Below are 24,212 nucleotides of genomic sequence, written 5' to 3' on the forward strand. Positions count from 1 at the left end.
GGTATGCGCAGTGGCACTACTGTTTCTGGTTTTGATGGCTCAGGAGCTGGTTTGGATCGGCATTTGTAACTATATGTTGGGTGTGAATTTTCTTGACATGTGGAGCACGTCGGAGGTGATTTCAAGTTAGTACAACTACGTGTAGGATGTGGGCCGGAACAGTAACCACACTTAAATGGGTTTCTGCACTGAGATGTAGAGTGTTGTCCATAGACCTGACAGCGCTCACAGCGAAGAGGTAATGGAGAAGAAGTCTTGGATGGTTCCACACGATGGCGCTGTTTGTAGATATATGCACCACGAGTTAGCAGGTCATCAATGGTCTGCTGTGAGTTTGTAAGTACGCGCACCATGTATGTCGGACCATGGTCGCCTTTGATCCGGATGCATTTGATGATAAGGTAGCCCTCTAACTTGAGTTCTTCGAGGATCTCATCGTCGGTATAACTCGGATCTACCCCACGAATAACTACAGAAAGAGTAGGCGTTTTCTTCGGCGGAGGTGGCTGTTTGGTACGTTGGTCACTGAGCTTGGTCATTGTAGATTGTTTTCCGAAAATCTCGAAACTGAACTTGTTCCGAATCGTACGGAGAAACTCTGGATCAGGTGTCTTGATAATCATTCCGTTCCTGGTCTTTATCATTTGAGTAATATTGACACGAGGCAGGTATTTAGTAATCTGAACGAAAAGAAGTTTTGTATTTGTGAATTTCGGGTCAAAGTTCTGAAGCAAATAAGAATAGATAGTAGGTCGACCCGGGGGCGGTAGATTAGGAAACTGGTTATCATCTCGAATATCAATATTCATGGAAGATTCAGAACTGGCGTCACTGATTTTATGTTGTCGTTTAGCAGGCGGTAGTTTTGTTGAAGCTACTGGTGAACGGGAGCGAGCTGAAGAGCCCTGGCTGGTAGAGATCCGTTCCAATGAATGACATCTCCGGCGCACCGATTTCCCGGAAGAACAAGAGGGTTGCGGTACAACTGGTGGTAAACCGGAGTGTTGGCCACTCACAGGTTGAGATGCCATAAGGCACGTCTCGGTTGATGATAATCTTCGTACTGTAGTAAAGTGTAGTGGAAATAATGATGATGATGATGAAGAAGAAATGATGTATGTATGATGAAGCTAAGCTTCCAAAAATCTTGTACACTAGTATGTACGGTAAGGCAGTATCCACTCGGGTGAAACCCTTAGTCTCTCTCACTCTCTCGCCCGTAACTAAGACCTGCCGTGCTTGCGTCCACAAGCACGTAATAATCTTAGCCTAGACTTGACAATGCAAGCAGTGCCTCCAGTGAGAAAGCTGGAAACCAGCGAAGTATCGCGCGATAACTGGAAGCAAGAATGTATAAATAGATTTTTTGTCGTAAATTTCCTGTGGTTTATATACAGAAAGCCTGATAGCGATTTTCTGGTGCACAGTGTATGCTATTCTCTAGGCTCGACTGATTTTTGTCTTACCTTGGCAATATAATGTTAAGTACTCCATATAATACTATTCATTTCCTCAAGCCTTCGGTTATTTGTAAATTTTATACACATTAGCGACATCTCTCCGATTGGGGTAAAATGAAGCGCATCTAACGACATCTATTTGTCTGATGGTGAACTATTAGAAATTAATGTGACAGAAACTGAAGGGTCTTGCATTTATAATAAGGATTAAACATTTCTAAATATTTCTGCTAGATGATTATACATATCGTTGTCAGCGCTGGATCTAGCCCGGGACGGGAGGCCTAGGCCCCTAAGGTTTTTGAGTGACAAAATTAATTAAAGGGCTATATATATAGGGCTATTTTTGAAAGTTTATAGTAAACGTATGATATACCTATCATAATCTGGGTTCTGGCTGGCCTCCCCACCAGGCACGTAGCCAGGATTTCGTAATAGGGGGGTCCGAGACATGAAATACTGTGGTTATCACACCAGAGTTCGATTATTCTAAACTATTTTACTGGTAACATATATTGGTTCTTTTAGTCAGGAATTCGTGATGGGGGGGGGGGGGAAGTTTGATATGAAATATTGTGGTTATCACACTAGGGGCTTGATCAATTTAAATTATTTTACTAAGCAACATATATTGGTTTTTTAAGACTTTAAAATTAGGACATATTAGCAAGGGCGCCGATTTCTCTGTAAATTTCGGGGGGTCCATTCAGATTCAGAAGGCATATAAGAGGATTTTAAGACAAATTGCATTCAAATATGTCAATATATTGTAGACCCTATATTTATAAATACAACAAGGGGGCCCACATGACCCTTGGGGGCCGGCCCCCCAGGATCGCCGCCCATGCATGTTAGCAAGTAATTTAGTAACAAACTATGAAGAAATCTCGAATAAAAGAATATTTATAAAAAAATGTTTTTAAAAAATTACAATATCTACGTTCCTTCTTCTGTTCATCCAAATATGACAATTTTCCTTTCACTATGACCTCAACTATTAAAAAAAAAATACGTATCCAATAATGTCTTGTAAAATATTTTATATCTGCATTCGTTTCTCTGTTGAATCAAATATTAACAGGACTTGCTTTCCACATAACTTTTTTGTTTTTATTATTTCGTCAATTACTGTCTGTTCCAAATGACAAGTTAAAGGAGCAGTAGAAAACCGTTTCTGAAATAACATGTTTGATAGTACAGGGAAGCGATGATAAAAATTTATTTTTATTTTAGCTTTATTTTTATCTTTATTTTTAACGCTGATTCTTCCTATTTCTTGTTTCTTTTTGTTTCGTCCTTCCTTAATTTTTTTTTATTTCTGGTCTCGAAGGGGGGGTCCGGACCCACCCCTTGTCTACGTGCCTGTCCCCACATATTACCTTCTAGATCCGCCTTTGACCTTAACATCTCTTAAATGTTTTGAAATTCGCGTATTTGAGTTTCTCACACACTCATATGCTTCCTTTGCATTATAAATAGGATTTACTAGTGTAGAGAATTATGGGATAATTTAAATAAAGACAATAATAAATACGCTCATCTTTTGTGGCTATTACCTTTCATAATAAAATTTAGTTTACTCTGTTATCTTAAAAGTATTTTTTGTTAAATAAAGACTATTTATCATGTATTTTTTACTAAGGTATTTCGATAATAAATTAAAAATTATGATCAACTTACACTCTAATGCCCATCTATACAACTCGTTTTCAAAGTTATTTGGCATTTCCATACTGGAGTCTCGTAAAGTGTAGATCCTGAAAATAATAATAATAATAACACATAATATGGAACTAATTCCAACACCAAGCCATATTACTAATACCAGCCAAGCATGAGCGCCCGAAGAAAATTTTCTAAGGGGGACATCTTCTTGGTTGCTATATTGTTTGGTATTTTTTATGTGTAATAAGAGCTAGGGCCCTCGGACCCCCTTCGGGCGCCCATGCAGCCAAGTCCAGTACTTGGAAACGTTAAATACAAACTTTACTGACATCGAGAAATCAGAACATATATAACGTTACCTGCGAACATACCCGACTATTATCAATAAAATAAACCAAGCAATAACCCTCATACATGTAATACTACCATTGATTCAAAACATAGTACAACATTCAGTATGAAAATATGCAAAATATAAAGACCTGGCAGACGACATCAAAAATTATGAAAATAACAAAGTTACAGCAAGGCAGATCATTGTCTCATCTACAGCCATTGCCCCAAAAAGTTCAGTGACACAATTTGAACATATAATCGCAAAACATCTAACAAATCTATAAAAATCGGTAATACCAAACACCATCACAGTGGCGGATCCAGGAGGGCGATCGGGGCGATCTCCCCCCTTCCTAGAAGAGGAAACTTTCTTATTTTATATATATAAATAAAACCCATCTCAGAGTTTGGAGCTCTCAAAAGTAGCTCTAAGTAGCAGTATTACAACCCACCGCTTCCCCCTCAGAAGTCCATCCTGGATCCGCCTCTGACCTGTCATATGGTCAAAAAGTTCTTTGGAGAAGAACTCTTCAAATAATCTGCAGTTGGCAGAGACAGTTGTCAGATTACTAAGCTAAAACTGATTTAAACAGAGATACATCAATAATAATAATAATAATAATAATAATAATAATAATAATAATAATAATAATAATAATAATAATAATAATAATAATAATAATAATAATAATAATGCCATGTCAAAAAGTCATACCTCGATATTTCTCATAATTATTGACCTATGAATAGCAATATTGAAGATGGAAACGATAGTAAAATGATAAAGGTGAACATGAAACGTTTTCGACAGTAAATCCATTCCAGAAAATCACTTCTTGGTTTGATTTGATTTGTTTTTGAATTTAGTGTCCGTTTCAGCAGCTAAGCTATATGAGACGTGGACCTACAGCTTAACATGGAATTCGAACCACATTGGATCCCACGCTATAGAATCCGGGTCTCCCACTCCAAAGGCGCGTACACTAACCGCTTAGCCACGAGGGAGCTCTAATCGGTTTTTTGGCATCTGCCACATTTTTTGTTCTATGGTGATCACCGCTGGACGTGAAACTGGTTTATTTACATTACTTCCAGATTGAGTAGATGCTGTAAAACAAAGGAGAAAGAAATCTATTCTTGGAAAACTGCTGTAAAAACAAAGGAGAAAGAAATCCATTCTTGGGAAACTACTGTAAAACAAAGGAGAAAGAAATCCATTCTTGGAAAACTGCTGTAAAAACAAAGGAGAAAGAAATCCATTCTTGGGAAACTACTGTAAAACAAAGGAGAAAGAAATCTATTCTTCGAAAACTGCTGTAAAAACAAAGGAGAAAGAAATCCATTCTTGGAAAACTGCTGTAAAAACAAAGGAGAAAGAAATCCATTCTTGGGAAACTATCTCTGAATCCTCCATCTCTTACCTTTTTCACTCTAATGCCTGTTGACAGACAGAATGGCGGACATGACCATTCTATCAGACTTCCTATACTTATACCTAGCATAATTTCGAAGACTAAAATGATGAACTTCTTGATTCTGCATGGCCGAATAAATTTACATATCGTTATGCTCTCCCGTTCTGTCCTTTAAACGAGAGGACATACATGTAGAGTAGAACATGGGACTAAAGTGTTGGACCTATGTTGGTTCAGAGAGAGAGAGAGAGAGAGAGAGAGAGATCGAAGGAACAAGAGACACAAAGTAGCTTTTCAATGACATGGCCTTTGGATTCAAGACAAACAGCTTCAATAATCGCAATTATTTAGGCAAACGCGGTTATACAAGTGAATCACATTTTGTATGAATTTTGCAACATTGCAGGCAAAATGCTTATAAGTAAGATTCGTTACCAAAGAGCTGGAGTAGGCTCGTTGCTGCTTTGAGAACCCTTGTACAAATTCCACAGTCGGTACTATATGGATCATTCCATGTCAATTCACCTAGAGCAATGTGCTTCAACGTCTCAGATTCCCTTCAAAATTTTTTTCATACAATGAAATTGTGCTAAATTATTTTTTCCGATTTTTTGGATGAGAAATGGGGCGGGGAGAAATTTAAAAAAAAATGAATTTGGCGCCACTTCAACTTTCCGTCACTCAGCATCATGGAACTAAAATTACTATAACTTTGTTATTTTTCAAGTTATTGGGCTAATCTTGATATCAAATGAAAGCTTAATTCCTGCTCTTTCAGACGATTCTATGAAACCTTACAAAAGGTTACACTGTCAAACATTAATGGGAATACAAAACAAATTTTAGGGTTTCCACAAATTGTGCCATTCCTCAAAAGTTACAACTCTGAAACTTCTTTCGTGCATTCATCTTAACACGTACAAGAGGATTAAGCGCCAAAAGAGCCAAAAGGGCCAAATGCAAAATGAACGCAGAGAGAAGAGGGCCAAGCACCAAAGAGCCAAGAACCAGAATAGAACCAATACGGTTTAGTGCCAAAAGAGCTAAGAGTCAGAAAATAGCCAAGAGGATCAAGCATCGAAAGAGCCAAGAGTATCAAGGGCCATAAGAGTCAAGAGCCAGACGAGAGCTAAGAGGATCAAGAGCCAAAAGACAAGTGCCAGAATAGCGTTGTCAACGGCTCGAGCGGCTCGGCTCACGTCTCAGTCACCACTGGGCCGAGCCGAGAAGTAAGCTGAGCCAGTTGCTCACCCAAACTGAGAAGGCTCGAGCCCCCGGCTCATTTGGGCCGAACCGAGCCTTGCCGATGGCTCATCCCAAACGAACCGGCATAAGCCGATGACTCACCTGAGCTGAGCCGAACGAGCCGATGGCTCACCCGAGCCGAGCCGAGCCGAGCCGAACCGAGCCGATGGTTCATCGCATCCGAGCCGGTTCATCGAATCAGTTGAACCGAGAGGGGCCAAGCCGGTTGACATCACTATGCCAGAAGAGAGCCAATAGCGCCAAGCGCCTAAAGAACTAAGAGAACCAAACGGCAGAACTTCCTTGTAGGCAACCGAGGTGAGAGCCGAAGCTTCATTTTCTTTTGTCGCTTCAGTTTTCCTGCCCCATTCTCATAGAAAAACTTTGACAACACTATTTTAATATTCAGAAATAGAAGCCTGCTGTTTCGATCACATCTTTCCTACATTTCTTGTCTTTTGAAACAAATGGAATGCCAATTGTCTCCGGTGACAAAGGAAACTCTTCTGTTAGCGTCGAAACGATAGTTTTTTCTTTTTTTGGGTCTTTACTCCGTGTGTTCTTGTCTTCTATTTTAATATCAAGAATAAAAGACATACTCATCTTACAAAATAAATTTCAAAACCTTGATGATAAAAACGTTTGCCTTAAAATTATGAGTCGCTTTAGAATATATTAAAATAACTTTTCCTTACCTGTTAATGAAGTCATCTGCAACATCATTAATAGGTTTAATATACAATTTAGCAGTCTTTGGTTGCATCATTGGTTGGTTTACAACTGTTCGAAAAGATTGCCAGCGCTCCCCATGTCTAGATTTAAGAGAAATAAAGCAAAATATAATAATATGAAATGAAGTATGGATAGATGAAAAGAAATAGATTTAACGAAACTAATAACTGTGTATGCGTGTCAAAGCCACACGGAGACGATAGAAGAGACAAATTTCGCAATTTTTAAGTACGAGAGGGGACCCAAAAGAAACCGGATTGAAAGAGCGCTACCGTTCCTAGGCGTAGTAGGGAGTTCTCCTGCTAGGTGGGTCTAGTAGAGACCTCCCCAGATCAGTTGGCCAAGCGGCGTCTGCGTAGGAGGTTAACGTTTGATCGTATTATTGTTTTTCTCGACTGTTCTTCTTTGCTGCCTGCGAAATCCTTATGGCAAATTCAAAGGAACAAAGAGTATGTTTGCTTCCTACTTGGAAAATGCGAAACGAAAACTTACCAAATGCTTCAACAGGCTTTCAAGAAGGATAGTGTGAACCACACACAAGTGTTTTGGGCCCTTTTAAGTGTGGTGAGATGAGTTTTTAAGATCATGCTCGTTTTGGGTGCTCTTCATCATTTCGAAGCGATGAATACATCGAACAAATCTGCCCCAAAATCAGCGAGGATCGTCGTTTCATGATCGATGATATTTCAAAACAGGCAGGAGTGAGTTGGAGCTCGTGCCACGGTGAGGTTTTGCAAATGAGACATGTTGTCGCTAAGTTTGTTTCTCGCCTGCTCACACAGGATCAAATCATTCGTCTGAATTTGAGCCAGGACTTGAAAAATCAGATTGAAAGTGATCCAAACTTTTTGACCAACATGATGACATTTCCCGAGAACTAAACAAAATCTAAAAGGAAAATGTTTTGATGGGGTAGAGGCTGTAAAAAGAAATTCACAGAGCGCATTGGACGATATAAAAGTTCCGGAGTTCCAGAGGTGCTTCAAACAGTGGGAAAGAAGATGGGAGAAATGAATCGCATTTAATGGAGAGTACTTTGAAGGAGACTGAAAGAATTTTGTTAAAAATGTAATAAATTTTATTTTATTTTGAACGAAAGTCCGGTTTCTTTTGGGTCCTCCCTCGTATTCATAGAGAAAAATATCAATTTAATCTTTTTTAGACAATCGACGAGTTATGCCCCTACTGGACCAGTAGGACGAACGATGAGGGTGCCAAGCTCTTTGCTTTACATTTTTCATTGCGAATGAATGACAGGCTATATTGGCAGAGTGTCTTGTGTACACATTTGTTGGTATCATTTTTTCAAATTTGAATCGCTAGATAGCATGGATAAATTCTTTTATTACAGAGGAAACTTACTTGAACACGTGTCATGTTCACGTTTACGCTGTTGAGTGTACCAGATCAGATTTTGAAACTTGTTCACGAGGATTTCGGTTCTCAAATTTTCTAATAAATCTATATATATAAAAGAGAACGCACAAAATCCTTTGTCCGCTCATCACGCTAATACGGCTGAACCGATTTCTTTCATTTTTGGGGGGTTGTTAGGATTTGGACCCTAGATGGTTTTTATCATATCACTTTAATTTTCAATTACCAGTGTCTTGAGATAATTGACCAATCAGGTGTCAATACGTACAAAAAATCCTTTGTCCGCTCATCACGCTAATACGGCTGAACCGATTTCTTTCATTTTTGGGGGGTTGTTAGGATGTGGACCCTAGATGTTTTTTATCATATCACTTTAATTTTCAATTACCAGTGTCTTGAGATAATTGACCATTCAGGTGTCCATACGTACAAATCCTTTGTTATTAGTTCATCACTAGCAGCGTTCACCCCGCTTCGCTGCGGTCACCCCGGAACGCAATAAACTTTGTTACTTAGATAATTTTTACTTTTTCGCTTTCAAGTGATTTATAGCGCCTGTTAGTTATGTTAACCCGCCGAGTCACAGGGTCATGCGGGTTGCATATAAATACGTTTATTTTTATACCTATGATGAACTAATAACAAAGGATTTCTACGTATGGACACCTGAATGATCAATTATCTCAAGACACTGGTAATTGAAAATTAAAGTGATATGATAAAAATCATCTAGGGTCCACATCCTAACAACCCCCCAAAAATGAAAGAAATCGGTTCAGCCGTATTAGCGTGATGAGCGGACAAAGGATTTTTTGTACGTATTCACACCTGATTGGTCAATTATCTCAAGACACTGGTAATTGAAAATTAAAGTGATATGATAAAAACCATCTAGGGTCCAAATCCTAACAACCCCCCAAAAATGAAAGAAATCGGTTCAGCCGTATTAGCGTGATGAGCTTACAAAGGATTTTGTGCGTTCTCTTTTATATATATAGATAGGTATAAAAATAAACGTATTTATATGCAACCCGCATGACCCTGTGACTCGGCGGGTTAACATAACTGACAGGCGCTATAAATCACTTGAAAGCGAAAAAGTAAAAATTATCTAAGTAACAAAGTTTATTGCGTTCCGGGATGACCGCAGCGAAGCGGGGCGGGTTGGGGTGACCGCAGCGAAGCGGGGCGGGTTAACATAAATGACAGGCGATATAATGTTAACATTAGTGCAATCTTCTATGGTTTTTATCATATCACTTGAAAGCGAAAAAGTAAAAATTATCTAAGTAACAAAGTTTATTGCGTTCCGGGGTGACCGCAGCGAAGCGGGGTGAACGCTGCTAGTAGTAAAATATATATTTTAAACCTTAAAGACGTTTCTCATTTATCTTTTTCTGCAACTTATTACTTTTTTTTTTCAACACAAGAATTCTACGGATGGGAATGAAAGACGTTGTTGTTTGAAACGGTGTTTTATTATTTTTAGTAATTAGAGTTTTAACGTAAAATATTTTTAAATGGTGAAACAATTAAAAATTAACAGATTTATACATTTATAAAAAAAAACTGGTCTGCTCGTAAAAAAGGTTATTTTAAAATTCGTGCGCATTCAAACTTAAACAGAAACATCATTAACACTGTAGTGGTCGCGCTTTTCAGATTACGTGTTTGGTCGCGCGGATCACTATTGTGATCTACAGCTTAATTTTACTCAAACGGTTATATTTATAGTACTATTATTATATGGTGGGTAGAGAGCAGTGGTGGCGATTGGACGTTACAAGTGGGGGGGCAAGATATGAACTGAATACGTGTATATCAATGTTAGTGTTTCTGGTTGTTTCTAACACTTTGTTTGACGAAAGGTTGCATAACTAATAGGATACTATCTTTTTCAGTTAAAATACCGTATATCATGTTTCATATTTAATGAAGTAAATTTACAAGAGCAACGCACATAGGTACTAACCCTTGATTCCTTGCTCATGAACATCTTAAAATTCTGTCTGGAAAATTGTGTGATCAGGTTATTTAACAACATATTTGTAAAACAAATAAATAGAAAGGATATTATTAATCAAACTAATGAATAATGAGGCTTGTTTTGTAGAAGTTATATTGAAACTGGAGATTAATGAACAACTTATATTTTTAATTTCACACTTGCCATTAAATGTATGTTATTACTCTTGAAAATGAAAGACAGTAAATACTACAAGCATATGCTATGACGCAATTGTAATATTAATTTCTTTGAATTGATGGATTTTTTCTGATTTTTTTTTCAAACTTTGATCCCCTCTGGACCCCCTTTGTTAACGCACAGATCTCAAAATCAACTGAAAAATACGAAGGGATGTACTAAATGTGTATTAAAAAAATTCAAGCTTTTATCTTGAAAACTAATTGCGAGAAAATGTTTACCAATGAGCTAAGAACATTCCCACAATGCCCCAGATGATCCGGATCTAATATAAAATTTTCCTGAGACATCCTTATTTACCCTATGATCATTGTCCGTACATCATTCCCTTCAGAATAGAACATACTTTCAAACGGTACTTCTCACATTCTCCATCATGTACACTCATCTCCAAAATTATTGTCGTATTTCTGTAAATATGTTGTTGTAGGATTATAATTTGATAACGAATTCGCCCTGTATTTCTTATAATGTTAGCATCTGTGTAATCAGCAAATACATGTATGTATCAAATTTCATGTCAAAAGAGCAGTAAATAAGAACAATAAAACGAAAATAAAACTTTCTTGTCCATTTAGCAATATTTTGTTTTACTCATTCTAATTTTCGTATTTATAATTCTTTTCTTATGAAATTTACCACAAATATACATTTCCCGATTATACACATAGTATCTATCTATTAAAATGCTACAGTACCAACTAAAAGCATTTTTTTTTTTTTTTTGAGTGGTGGGTAGTGACAGTACTTTATTTATTGAGTTGGAAGGTGTTTGGGCATCAATTTAAGTATAACATTGGTTGATTGCTGAAGAACTTGAAACGAATGGGTATAAAGAAACGGCCACTAGAGGGTTTCGCCCTCTCTCTTGGCCAGGGGTGTGGGAGCATCAATTATTCTTTATTAAACTCATAGCTGGTCAAAGAGCTGTGAAACAATCATTGTTATTATACACTAATAAAAATCAAAAAATAAAGATATTAAACAACAATAACATTAATAATATATGAATAATAACAAACTAGTAAGGAAAGGTGCACATACAAAAGATAACAAAAAGGTGCGGAAAAAAACTGAAACTAATAAATAACGTAGAAAATGCAAAAAAATGAAAAAATGATGATGAATGAGGTGCTCGTAACGCCACAACACAACATATAGATGTTAGTACAAACAAATGCAGATTAATCTTCTGTCCTGGGGCGGCTCAGGACTGATGAGAAACATGGGGTAAGCCCAGATTAGTGTTGTAGTGAGACAAGTGCTATGATGGAAAAAGATGTGGAAGATGTTGACGGATGAGTTGGTGACGGAAGAAGGTGGCATGATGGTGATCTGCTGGAAGAGTGCGGATGTATATGGAAAGCAAAACTCTGAGTGGTGTATAGCAGTACTTAGATTGAGATTCTTGTTGTAAATCAGTAAATATGGTGTCAAGAAAGATATCTTTACGATCATGGAGACTGGTAGCTATGAACTTATGACGCAATTGTGCTATGTGTTGAACAAGCGGAGGAAAGGTAATTTTGTCATACAAGTCAGCATTATGATACGGAAGTTTTATCCTAAATGCAAGACGAATGGCATGTCTCTCAAGAATTTCAAGTCTATTGTAAAATTTCGGAGGCGCTGAACACCAGGCTATGTGTCCAAATGTAAGTATACTCCGCATAAATGCTTTGTATGTGTTAAGCAATAATTTGGAATTTAAACCCCAGGTCTGGCCAACCAGACGACGAAGAAGTTGTAAGCGGTTCTTTGCTTTGAGAACAAGTTTCTGAAGCTGGGGTGTCCATCGCAACTTATCATCAAAAATGATTCCTAAGTATGTTAATGTTTTAGCTGGTTGAAGAAAGTGATCTCCCACACGTATCTGTAGTAAATGTGGATTTCGTCTAACTTTGCTGCGGCATTTAGGATGTAAAATAACAAGTGTTTGTGTTTTGTCTTCGTTAACTGAAAGTCTCCATTTACTACACCAATTCAGAAAGCTAGTAATTGTAGTCTGTAAGTTTGTATTAATCTGCTGTACCGTGTTTCCCAGTGTAAGAAAAGCTGTATCATCAGCATATTGAAAGAGATAAGTGTTCGGCGATGGAGACGGTAAATCGGAAGCATAGAGTATGTATAAAAGAGGAGATAGACTAGAACCTTGCGGTACTCCTGTGTATGGAAAGACTGGATGTGATAATGAGTTGTTTATGCTGACGTAGGCTATTCGGTTGAGTATAAAAGAAAATATGACTCGGAGGTATGTAACAGGAAGACCCAGTTTAAGAAGTTTATAAAATAATCCATAATGCCAAATCCGATCAAAAGCTTTTTCCAGATCCCTTAAAACGAGACAGGACGGAAGAGACTTATTATAATGATTGGTAATAATGGTAGTTAGACGAAGTAGTTGATCATTTATGCTATAATGAGGTCGAAATCCAGTTTGATGGAGAGGTAGAAGTTGTAGATCCATAATGTATGGGTGTAAACGAGATACGAGTATTTTTTCAAAGACTTTACCTAACGTGGAAGTTAACTGGATTGGACGATAGGACTGTACGGAATGCGGTGGTTTGTTGGGTTTCAGAAACATACAGACTTTAGATACCTTCCACTCAAGAGGATAGAAACCAGTTCTAAGCATAAATGTATATATCGATGCTAGAAATATGAAAAAATTTGCCGAACATTCCTTAAGTAATCTGTAAGTTATTTGGTCAAAGCCTGGGGCAGTACTACGTTTCCGCTTGATGATGGACTGTATCTCCGCGGAAGTGATTTCACGAGTCAAAGGATTATCCGCTTCTAAAGTATGCTGGATGGAAGGTTGTAGTAATTGTGCAATTGCCTCTTCAGAAACTCTAGGGCTGAATTGATGTGTGCAAGGCGCAGGTGTAAATACTGACTGTAGATGTGTGGCTAAAGCGTCTGCTTTATCTTGATCTGTATCTAGAGATTGATTATCCTGTATGAGAGGATAAGATGAACTAACTGTCTGTCCAGTTAGAAGATGAAATTTTTTCCAGTATTTCGTGGGATGTGACTCTGTGTTCAATTGATTGCATGCTTTGCTCCAGGTAAGCCGTTTATGAGCAACAATATAGTTATGAACTGTCCTTTGCCATCGTCTTGCTTGAGTCAAATACTCTGGATTCCGTGTTTGTTCATATTTTCGAAAGTAAGTGCGAGACTTTTTGACGAGAGTCAAGTACTGCGGAGGTAGCATAGGTTGGTATGTTTTGCCTCGATATGTAGGTATGTTTTTGTTGGCGCTACTGGTGATAGCTGTGCTAATGCTATCGACGGTATTATTAAGGTCGGTCTCTGATGTCGGTGGTACTAAGGAGGCAAGAGCAATATCTATATCAGTACGAAACTGATCCCAGTTCGCCTTGTCGTATAACATGATAGTTCTCATAGTCGATTCAGATAGTTGTCGTCTTTGATGGTTGATAACGACTTTCACCGGAAGATGGTCGCTGCCGATACAATCTAGTACATGTATATTACATTTATCGACCATAGAGGCAGTGCTAATAATAACATCGGGTGTAGTCTGACTGCTTGGTCGCGTATGTTTGGGCAATTGATGGACATGCCCATTTAAATTAAGAGTTATATGATCGAAAAACTCAGCTTTATCACGGGCAGAGCGACTGTGAATATTAACGTCGGCTAATATGACAAGATGTTTAAAGTGGTGAAACAAATAGGTGAAGAAGGCAAGAGGAATGATATGACCTGGTCGAACGTATATTGTAGCTACTGTTAATATAAGGTGAGGAACGTAAACTGTTGTCACTAGGTGTTCCGGTAACTGCATATGCTGTGGAACAGAGTTGCATCTATAAGTGAGTTTATTACGAATTCCAATAGCAGCGCCACCTTGGGCTCGTATGTTATTGTCTCCATAATCGCAGCGAAAAAATTGATATCGAGGAAATCGGACATAAGTAGCAGGTTTGAGTGCAGTCTCATTTAGTACAAATAAATCGATATTTTCCTCAAGCAGTAACTGCTCAAATAATATTCGGTGTTGCGCTAAAGAACGAATGTTCAGAAAAAGAAGTGTAAGAGCCATATTCATACACAAAATTACGGACTTAAACTGCAGTGTCTCGGGGAGCAATATGGAAGTGAACGTACGGTCCAGAATATGTAGCATACAAGTTAACTTGAAATATAGCGGAGGCTGCTGCAATAACATGATCTAATATAAGTTGACGTTGGAATGGGAAAATATTTTGTAATATGAGTGTTATGTAGCGGAGAAAGTTTTCCACAATAAGAGGAGAGGTGATAGACTGTGACAAAGGCACGTTAGAATCTATGGTACGTAGCGGTACCGTCATCTCCGGGTGGTCAGGAGTTTGATTCGGTTTCCCTTTACATTTATAACTATAAGTTGGATGCTTGTCACTGGAACAGGTCGAGCATAGAGGTGGTTTTCCCGTATTCGGACACTCTTTAGTATCATGGTTGCCAGCACAGTAGCCGCATTTTACGACATTTGGACACTTAGCCGTTATATGTTGGTTATACACCTGACACCTTTCACATCTAATGGGAAGAGGGAGGCTTGTTCGGGATGGTTCCACCCTATGACGTTTCTTAAATATGTATGCGCCATCTTGTAATAATGCATCGATGGAGGATTGAGAAGTAGTCAGGACTCTCACCATATATGTTGGACCGTTATTATTTCGGATACGAATACATTTGGACACTTCAATGCCCTCTGCTTTTAGCTCCTCAAGCACCTCATCGTCTGTTATTTCAGGTAGAACTCCGCGAATAACTACGGACATCATTGGTGTTCTCGAAGGTGGAGGAGTTTGCTTGATTTTGTCAGGAAGCTTAGACAGTTGTGCAGCTTTGCCAAAAATCTCGTAACTCGCCTTATTACGTAGAGTAATGCCAAAATTTTCGTCCTGAGATTTAATAACAACACCGCCCCTGGTGAAAACTATCTGTTGGATACTGGCCCTTGGAAGATATTTAATAATCTGATTAAATATATGGCGGGTGTTACTGTACTTTGGGTCGAAGTTAGTAAGAAGAAAAGAATGCAATTTAGGACGAGCAAGAGTGGCTGCATATGACGGTTGTAATCCATCAGTAGATGTGCTAGGATCCCCAGTGGTCGTCTGCATTGGTTCTGATTCTTCCGGCTTGCGAATGTAGGTAGGAGAACGAGATCTGGAACGCTTATCAGCCGATTCTAAACTACCCTCCGAGAGCTGACGGGTACGTCGATTGGTTCGCGGATCGCGTTTGGCATCTACCACAGCTTTACTTGTGGGACCTTGAACTAATCCCGGTAGCTTATGCATGGTGCGATAAAAATATGCACCGCATAAAGTGATGTAAACAACACCCCGCTCAGATAGTGCTACAGGTAGCCCTAACAAAGCGACAAAAGAGTTGGTCAAACTGTAATTACAAGCAATGACCTTCAAAATTTAAGATAAACCCTCCAGAAGATGAAGATCCTCTGTCAATCTCCTATGTAGGGTATCTGCGCTGATCTCACAAGTACGTTTGCAATACTTGATCACTGCGTAGCACAGTAACTAACTACAAGAGGAGCTAGGTTCGTAGTATGTGAATGTGAACTTTTTTGAACTAAAAGCAATTTTTTTTCATGCTAGCCAGAAGGGCTAGCCACCTTTAAGAGGGTTATGCCCTCTGTTAGGAATGAGGTGCAATGATAAGATAGGCTAAGGTTACTGTTGTTGGGCTAAGTGTTTTATTAAATATTTATTAACTTCAAACTGTCAAAATGATTGTAACATGGTGACTTAAGGAACTTTGATCCTTAACATTTGGTGAGGTGAATAAAGAACAAAGTTAAATATACAAAAAAACAAAAACACAATGATTAGAAATACGGAAAAACGTGCATTGAAAAATGTGCGTATAAGAATAGAAATAATAATACAAAACATTTCAAAATATTACAGTAAGCATGAAAGATGAGGCGAAGTGCAATACACAATACAACACTTTAGGTGATGTTAGAAAGACAAATGAGCTTATTCTTCATCCTAGGGGCTGCTCTAGGCACTGATGAGAACATAGGGAGCCCAAGTTAATAAACAAAGGTTGTTACTGTGCGGGAAATGATGGATGGATGAGAGGTAGATGATCGTGAACTACGTAATCTGATATGAATCGTAAAGTTGGGTCTGGTGGTTGAAGCGTATAGTGATATAATGTAAACAGTAGAGAGAGTGGTGGATAATAGTAGGTGTAAGGTGTGGGATGAACTGCTAAGTAATGCATTGTATCGTGAAGTAATGGGTGGCGAGTTTGAAAGCGTTTAGAAATATATGTTAGCCGCAGTTTTTCGAGGTGAAATTTCAGAATTGGAAAAGTAATATGGCGGTAGAGTTCCTCCGTAGGGCTAGGGAGCTTAATGCGATAAGCTATACGGAAAGCGTGGCGTTCTAAGATGAAAAGTTTATGATAGTATTGAGGTCGGGCTGCTATCCAGGCAGTGAAACCATATGTCAAAACTGATCGGAGGAAAACTTTGTAGGTGTTGAGGATTGTGTGTGGCTTCAGTCCCCAGGTAGTACCAGTAAGACGTTTCAAAAGATTGATGCGATTATAGGCTTTAGTAGTGACTGTTTTCAGATGTTGCGACCATGTAAGATGGCGATCAAAGGTAATTCCCAGATACGTTACTGTATTTTTGGCCTGAAGCGGTACTTGATCAACATGGAGAGATAAGCGACGTGGGTTTCTGCGTACTCTGGAAGAGCGTCGTGGAGGTAAGAAGACCATGGCCTGTGTTTTTGTTGCATTAATAGTAAGGCTCCAGTGATTGCACCAGTTACTGAAACGATCTATAGCAAGTTGGAGAATGGTATTGATCTCTTGGATAGAGTTTCCGAGTCCAAGGAAAGCCGTGTCATCGGCATATTGAAAAAGATGAACGTTATCAGGTAGTCTGGGCATGTCAGCGACGTACAAGAGGTAGAGTAAAGGAGATAATGCAGACCCTTGTGGCACTCCAGTAAGTAGAAAGATCGGATGCGATAAAAAGTCATGAATGGATATGTAGGCGAGACGATTGGTGATGAAATTAAATATTAGGCGGATGTAGCACATGGGGAGTCGAAACTGTAGAAGTTTGTATATGAGCCCGTGGTGCCAGACTTTATCAAACGCCTTCTCTAAGTCAAATAGGACTAGACAGGATGGTTTTGCAGAATTGTAATGTTGAGTAATAAGTGACGTGAGTCTTAAAAGCTGATCGTTGATAGAAAAAGAGGGTCTGAAGCCGGCTTGTGTGATAGGAATTAAGCTGCGGTCGTTTAGGTAGATATGTAGGCGCTTGACCAGGATGCGTTCTAGGATCTTACTGAAAGTCGAAGTGAGCTGAATAGGACGATATGATGAAACGTTCTGGGGTGGTTTATTTGGTTTTAGAAACATGAGTGTCTTAGAGATTTTCCATGTTAAAGGAAAGAAGCCTGTGCGCAAGATAAAGGTATAAATATTCGCTAGGAGAAGTAATAACAAAGCGGGACACTCTTTGATATGGCGGTATGTTATATTATCGAGACCAGGTGCAGTATTTCGTTTATTGTGGAGAACCTGAGAGATCTCGTGAACGCTAATAGGATTAGATATGGCTGTGTCTGGCGGTAAGAGATGGGCGGCGTTTGGTTGTAGATGCGGTGTGGACGTGTTGAGCCTATCTGCAGCGACTGGAGTATTGCCGGATGATGGCGTGAAAATCTCTTGCAAGTGATCTGCGAAAGCGTTTGCCTTATCACTATTGGTGGAAACAGGTGTGTCGCCTTGGAGAATCGGATAGGGTGTGCTAGTAAATTGGCCACATAATGCCTTGAAACGGTTCCAAAATTTGGTTGGATGAGAAGTCTCGGATAGATTATTGCATGCGTTTACCCATTTTCGAAGTTTATACGCTTTAATGTAATTGTGAACTGTGCGTTGTAGTTGGTGATGATGACGGAGTGCTTCTGGGTTGCGAGTGTGAAGATAATCTCGATAAAACTGGCGTGAACGTTGGATCAGCGTGAGATATTGCGGCGGGAGTTTAGGCTGATATGGACGAGATTTGGTGGTTGGAATATATAAATGACTGGCCTCTTGAATAGCTGAGGTAATAGTATCAACGACAGCAGCTAAATCTTCATCCGTATGGGGTTCAGTAAGATGATTTGTGAGGTGAGAGATATGTGTGCGATAGTTATCCCAGTTGGCCTTATCGTAACGAACGCTTAAGCGGAGTGGTGCAGATGAGCTATGCCTGGTGGTGGTATTTGGCTGATAGGTGAGTTTAATTGGGGCATGGTCACTTCCCAACAGATCAAGAATATCTACCGTGCAATATGAAATGAGGTTTGCGGAGATGATGACTATGTCAGGCTTTGAGTTGGAAATGGGACGGGTTGCTCGTGGAAGATCAAGTATGATTCCAGTGGTATTGGTCGTAATGAAGTTAACAAAATTTGTCCTCTCGCCATCGGTGCGGCTATGCATATTGAAATCAGCCATGATAATATAAGTCTTATAGGTATTAGATATGTATTGTACGAAATGCTCTGGTAGAGGATGGTTGGGTCTGATATATACTGTTGCCAGTGTGATGATGACGTTTTTGAAATAGACAGTGACGAGGAGATATTCCGGAAGAGGCGTCGTTGTATAATGATGTTGACGAAACGGTATATGCGGCGAAATTCCAATGGCCACTCCCCCATTGGCTCGGAGTGCAGGTATAGGATTTTCAGCGTGCAACATAGTGTATCGTGGTAAACGACATGTTCGAGATCTCGTCAGAAAAGTTTCGTTTAGTAAGAACACTGTGACATGTTCCTCAAGAAGGAGCTGTTCAAATAAGAGTTTGTTTTTGGGTAAAGACCGGATATTTAGAAACAGAAAAGTAACAGCCATGTTATAAAGGAAACTAGTCGAGAGTAGTTGTTTGAGATTTATGAAAGTGAACAGTGTTTCCTGAGTAAGTGGCTGTGAAATTTACATGGAAAGTGGTTTTTGCCGCAAGAATGATTTGTTGGAGTATGTGAGGCCTGATAAAAGGATGGATATTCTGTAGAGCTAAAGTCAGGAAAGTCAGGAGTTGGTCTAACGAAACAGGTGCGTCAATCGGATGTGGAGTGGCATGGACTTGTGCTGGTGGTCGTAGTGGAACTACGAGTTCTGGGTGATCTTGTATAGGTTCCGGTTTTGCTTTACACTTGTAGCTATATGCCGGATGCTGATTGTTACAAGTAGCGCATTTAGGTGGTAACTGTAGGTTGCTACAAGTTCGGGTGGTATGCGGGCCTGCACAATATCCGCATTTACTTGAGCTTTTGCAATCAGATGTAAGATGAGCATTATATACTTGACAGCGTTCACACCTAACTGGCATAGGAACAGGTGTCCTCGATGGTTCAACACGGTGTCTATGATTGTAAATGTAAGCACCTGCTGCTAATAACTCATCTATGGTGTCTTGATGCGTGGTTAGGACACGAACCATGTATGTAGGTCCTTGGTCATTACGAATTCGCAAGACTTTAGTGATGGTATGACCCTCCAGCTTGAGCTCGTCTTGTATTTCGTCATCTGTATAAGATGGGTCAACCCCACGGATGACTACAGATAATAATGGTGATCGTTTCGGAGGTGGAGGCTGTTTGCGAGTGGATGATGACAGTGCTTGAATCTTTGCGTCCCGACCAAAGGTATCAATAGGCACCTTGTTTTTAATGTTAGTAAGAAGAGCTGGATCGGATGTTTTTAGAATGATGCCATTTCTAGTATGCAGGATTTGTGTAATCGCAGCTCTTGGAAGATATTTACGTAATTGAATTGCGACGAACTTCGCGTTGCTAAACTTCGTATCGAAATTGGTGAGTAGCATGGAATAAGTAGAAGATAATGAAGGCGCGTTGTTATCGCTTGTAGATGCAGCTGTGTCCATTGGGATCTGATCCAGATCAGATGTAGAAGCAACATGCTGTTTCTTTGATGGTGGAGATTGCTGCAGGCGTTCGGAATAGCTAGTGTTCGGAGCCGGTGGAGATCTGCTGCGGACGGAATCCGATGACACAATGGAAGAGGCAGAAGCAATAGAAGCTTGAGAACCTCGGCGTTGCCGGGATTTACTGGATGAATGGCATTGCCTGGGATCCTTCCGAAGCTGAGTCTTCCTAGGACTCTCGGATGGTCCAACAAGAACTTGAGGTAATCCCTGATGTTTGCCTTTTGTCGTTTTTCCTGTGCCTAATCGTGAGTCCGCCATCGTAAAATCCGTCCTTGGGCGAATGCCCGAATGAAAAGATGTGATGCGTCTAAAGATGAGTAACGATGATGATGAAAGACTTTACCCTCCAGCACTGAAAAGCACTGTCAATCCCAGTGAGAGCGTATGCGTGCTGGTCTCGATTGTGCGTATGCAACACAACGTCCTCGATGGCACGTTAACACTTCCCAGCTAGGCTAGGTACAAAAGACAGCTTGTGACGTATGGTACGTCAAGCTGATGAGTCCTAAAAGCAAGTCAGTCAGTCAGTCAGTCTGTTTATAGCTAGTCATAATGACTAGCACCCTTTTAGAGTGTTACGCCCTCTCTTAGGGAAGAGTGTTGCGTAAAAAGAAGATTTAAGGGATTTTGTGACGGTCTCAGAGAAGTTCTTTATTATAATAATTGCTAAGGTCTTAAGGATCTTTCCGAACCTGAACTGGAGCAACTGATATATCAAAGTAATATGAGTACCTGGTGAGAAGGCATACCATAGATAGATAGATTGTGAAATGAGCATGAAGGGTGAGGCGAGGCGTGCTATCACATCACAACACTAAAAGTGTTAGTTCGACAGATGAAATCATCTTCTTGCCTAGGGGGTGCTCTAGGCTTCAAAGTAGACAATGGGAGTTCTGTTAGTAGCAGATGGATTCAGCGTGCAAATGATGGAAATATGAGTGGAAGATGGTCATGAACTTGATAGTCTATGAGGAGTTCCTGGTCTAAGGCGTCAGGAGGTAGAGTGTAGCAGTAGAGAGTATAGAGTAACGATAGCGGTGTAGGGCAATATCGAGATGGAGAAGGATGGAGAGCTAAGTGGTGCATAGTATTCAGAAGTAAAGGGTGTTGGGTGTTATAACGAGAGCATATGTATGTGAGACGTAAAGTTTCAAGATGAAACTGAAGGGTAGGAAACTGAATTCGGTTGTACAAGTCTGCTGTGGGACTAGGCAATTTGACTCGATATGCAATGCGGAAAGCATGTCGTTCTAATACTAATAACTTTTCATAAATTTTGCGGGTGGCCGCAATCCATGCAACGTTTCCGTAAGTCAGTACAGGCCGTAAAAAGGCCTTGTATGTGTTCAGAATTGTGTTCGCTTTTAGTCCCCAGGACGTTCCGGTGAGCCTTTTTAATAAGTTAAGTCTATTGTATGCTTTAGTTGTGACTGTTTGAAGATGTTGTTTCCAAGTGAGATGTTTATCGAATGTGAGCCCCAAGTAAGTTACAGTTGATCGTGCCTGGATGGTAGTTTGGTCTACTTGTAGTGAAAGGCAGTTAGGATTTCTTCTGACTCTTGATGTTCGTTTCGGAGGAATGAAGACAATGGCCTGCGTTTTTGTGGCGTTGATCGTTAGCTGCCATTTGTCGCACCAGCGAAGAAAATTGTTAATTGCTAACTGTAGAGCAGTGTTGATGGATTGGATAGTAGGTCCTAAGGCAAGAAACGCAGTGTCGTCGGCATATTGAAATAGGTGTATTTTATCAGGAAGTGGAGGCATATCGGCAACATAGAGAAGATAGAGAAGTGGCGACAGAGCCGATCCTTGAGGTACTCCACAGTGAAGGAAAATAGGATGTGAGAGGCAGTTATTTATTGAAACATATGACAGACGGCCGAATAAAAAGTTGTATATCAGTCGTATATATGGAACAGGAAATCGAAGATGAGCTAATTTGTATATAAGTGCGATGTGCCATACCCTGTCAAATGCTTTCTCGAGGTCAAATAATACAAGACATGATGGTTTGACCGAGTTATAGTGTTGTGTAACCATGGTGGTTAAGCGAAGTAGTTGATCGTTGATCGAATAACCTGGGCGAAATCCTGCTTGATGTATGGGAAGTAACTGGCGTCTTTCTATGTATACATGAAGACGTCTTACGAGAATACGTTCTAGGATTTTACTAAAAGTAGACGTTAATTGAATTGGGCGGTAGGATGATAAGTTGGCAGGAGGTTTCTTTGGTTTTGGAAACATTAACGTCTTAGAAGTTTTCCAGGTGACAGGAAAATAGCCAGTTCGCAGAATGAAAGTAAAAATCGTGGCTAACAGTGTAAGCAATATAAGCGGGCTTTCTTTTATATGGCGATAGGTTATTGTATCAAAGCCAGGTGCACTATTTCTTTTGTTGCGAACAACTGTACTGATATCTTGAACTGTGATTGGCTCGGTTAGAGGTTCATTTTGCGGAAGAGTATGAAGGGCATGAGGTTGTAATGAAGGAGAAGATGGATTGACTGTGTCAGCTGGATGTCTATATGAAGATGTGGAACTGAGTGGTGTGAAGATGTCTTGGAGGAAATCAGCGAAAGCGTCAGCTTTGGCGGAATCGGTTTGTATAGGTAAGTCACCATTTAATAATGGATATGGTGTTTTAGCATGTTTTCCGCAAAGAGCATTAAAACGTTTCCAGTACTTGCTAGGATGAGTGACGTCAGAGAGTGAATTACAGGTTTTAACCCAACACCTTAGCTTGTAAGCACAAATGTAATTCTTGACCATCCTCTGAAGTTGCCGGTGATGACGGAGTGATTCTGGATTTTTTGTACGTTGATAGTCTCGATAAAACTGTCGAGAGCGAGTGATAAATGTAAGATATTCTGGTGGCAATGTTGGTCGATAAGGCGTTGATGTAGTTACTGGTATGTAAAGTGAACTTGCTTCGTGGATTGAAGTTGTGATGGTATGAATGTCATGATACAGTTCGACTTCTGATGTAGGAGGTTTTAATGGCTCTATTGCTGCCGATAGATATGTTCGGTATTGTTCCCAGTTGGCTTTGTCAAAACGGACGCTAGTTCTCTGAAATTCTGGAGAGGGAGACGTATGTTGAGTACGGAGGAGCAGTTTGATCGGAACATGGTCACTTCCTAATGGATCGAGAACATCAATATGGATTTGCGAAACGAGATTAGCAGAAGTAATGACAATATCTGGTGTGCTTTGTGATTCAGGCCTAGTGGGTTTTGGAAGATCATGAATGATACCAGTCGTGTGAGTTGTGACAAAGGTTTGAAAGTTAGTTCTGTCTCCTTGTGATCTGCTGTACATGTTGAAATCGGCCATAATTATGAATCTCTTATAATTATCGGAAATGTATTGCACGAATGCAGTAGGTAGCGGCTTTCCAGGTCTGATATAAACAGTGGCAACAGTTATGGCTATATTACGGAAGTATAAAGTAATTATAAGATATTCAGGCAGATCTGGCAGCCTGCAAAAGTGTCGTCGTGATGGGATACGTGGAGAAAATCCCACGGCTGTTCCACCATTTGCACGCTTCCTAGGAAGAGTATTATCTTGTCGAATTAGTGTATATCCAGAAAAGTGACAAGTCATAGAGGGAGTGAGAAAGGTTTCGTTAAGGATAAACACTGCAGCTCTTTCCTCCAGTAACAACGCCTCGAATAAAGATTTATTCTGCCAAATGGATCTAATATTGAGAAATAGAAAGACTATATCCATGATGAGTAGGTTAGACAGTAGTT

General features: G+C 39.7%; 1 protein-coding gene across 2 annotated transcripts in view; it reads right to left on the reverse strand.

The window, feature by feature from the left end:
* The window catches only part of LOC145669661 (putative cytochrome P450 49a1), a 156,960-nt gene that overhangs the window by 43,493 nt on the left and 89,255 nt on the right, over positions 1–24,212 (reverse strand). For both annotated transcript variants that reach the window (XM_081737917.1, XM_081737916.1), the window contains exons 4-5: positions 6,817–6,933; positions 3,141–3,217 (exon numbers count right to left, since the gene is read on the reverse strand). In XM_081737917.1, the coding sequence (XP_081594043.1) occupies positions 3,141–3,217; positions 6,817–6,933 (194 nt within the window). The remainder of the gene's footprint in view (positions 1–3,140; positions 3,218–6,816; positions 6,934–24,212) is intronic.

Source organism: Thermobia domestica, chromosome 14 (assembly GCF_964235325.1).
Source record: "Thermobia domestica chromosome 14, izTheDome1.hap1.1, whole genome shotgun sequence".
Classification (NCBI taxonomy): domain Eukaryota; kingdom Metazoa; phylum Arthropoda; class Insecta; order Zygentoma; family Lepismatidae; genus Thermobia; species Thermobia domestica.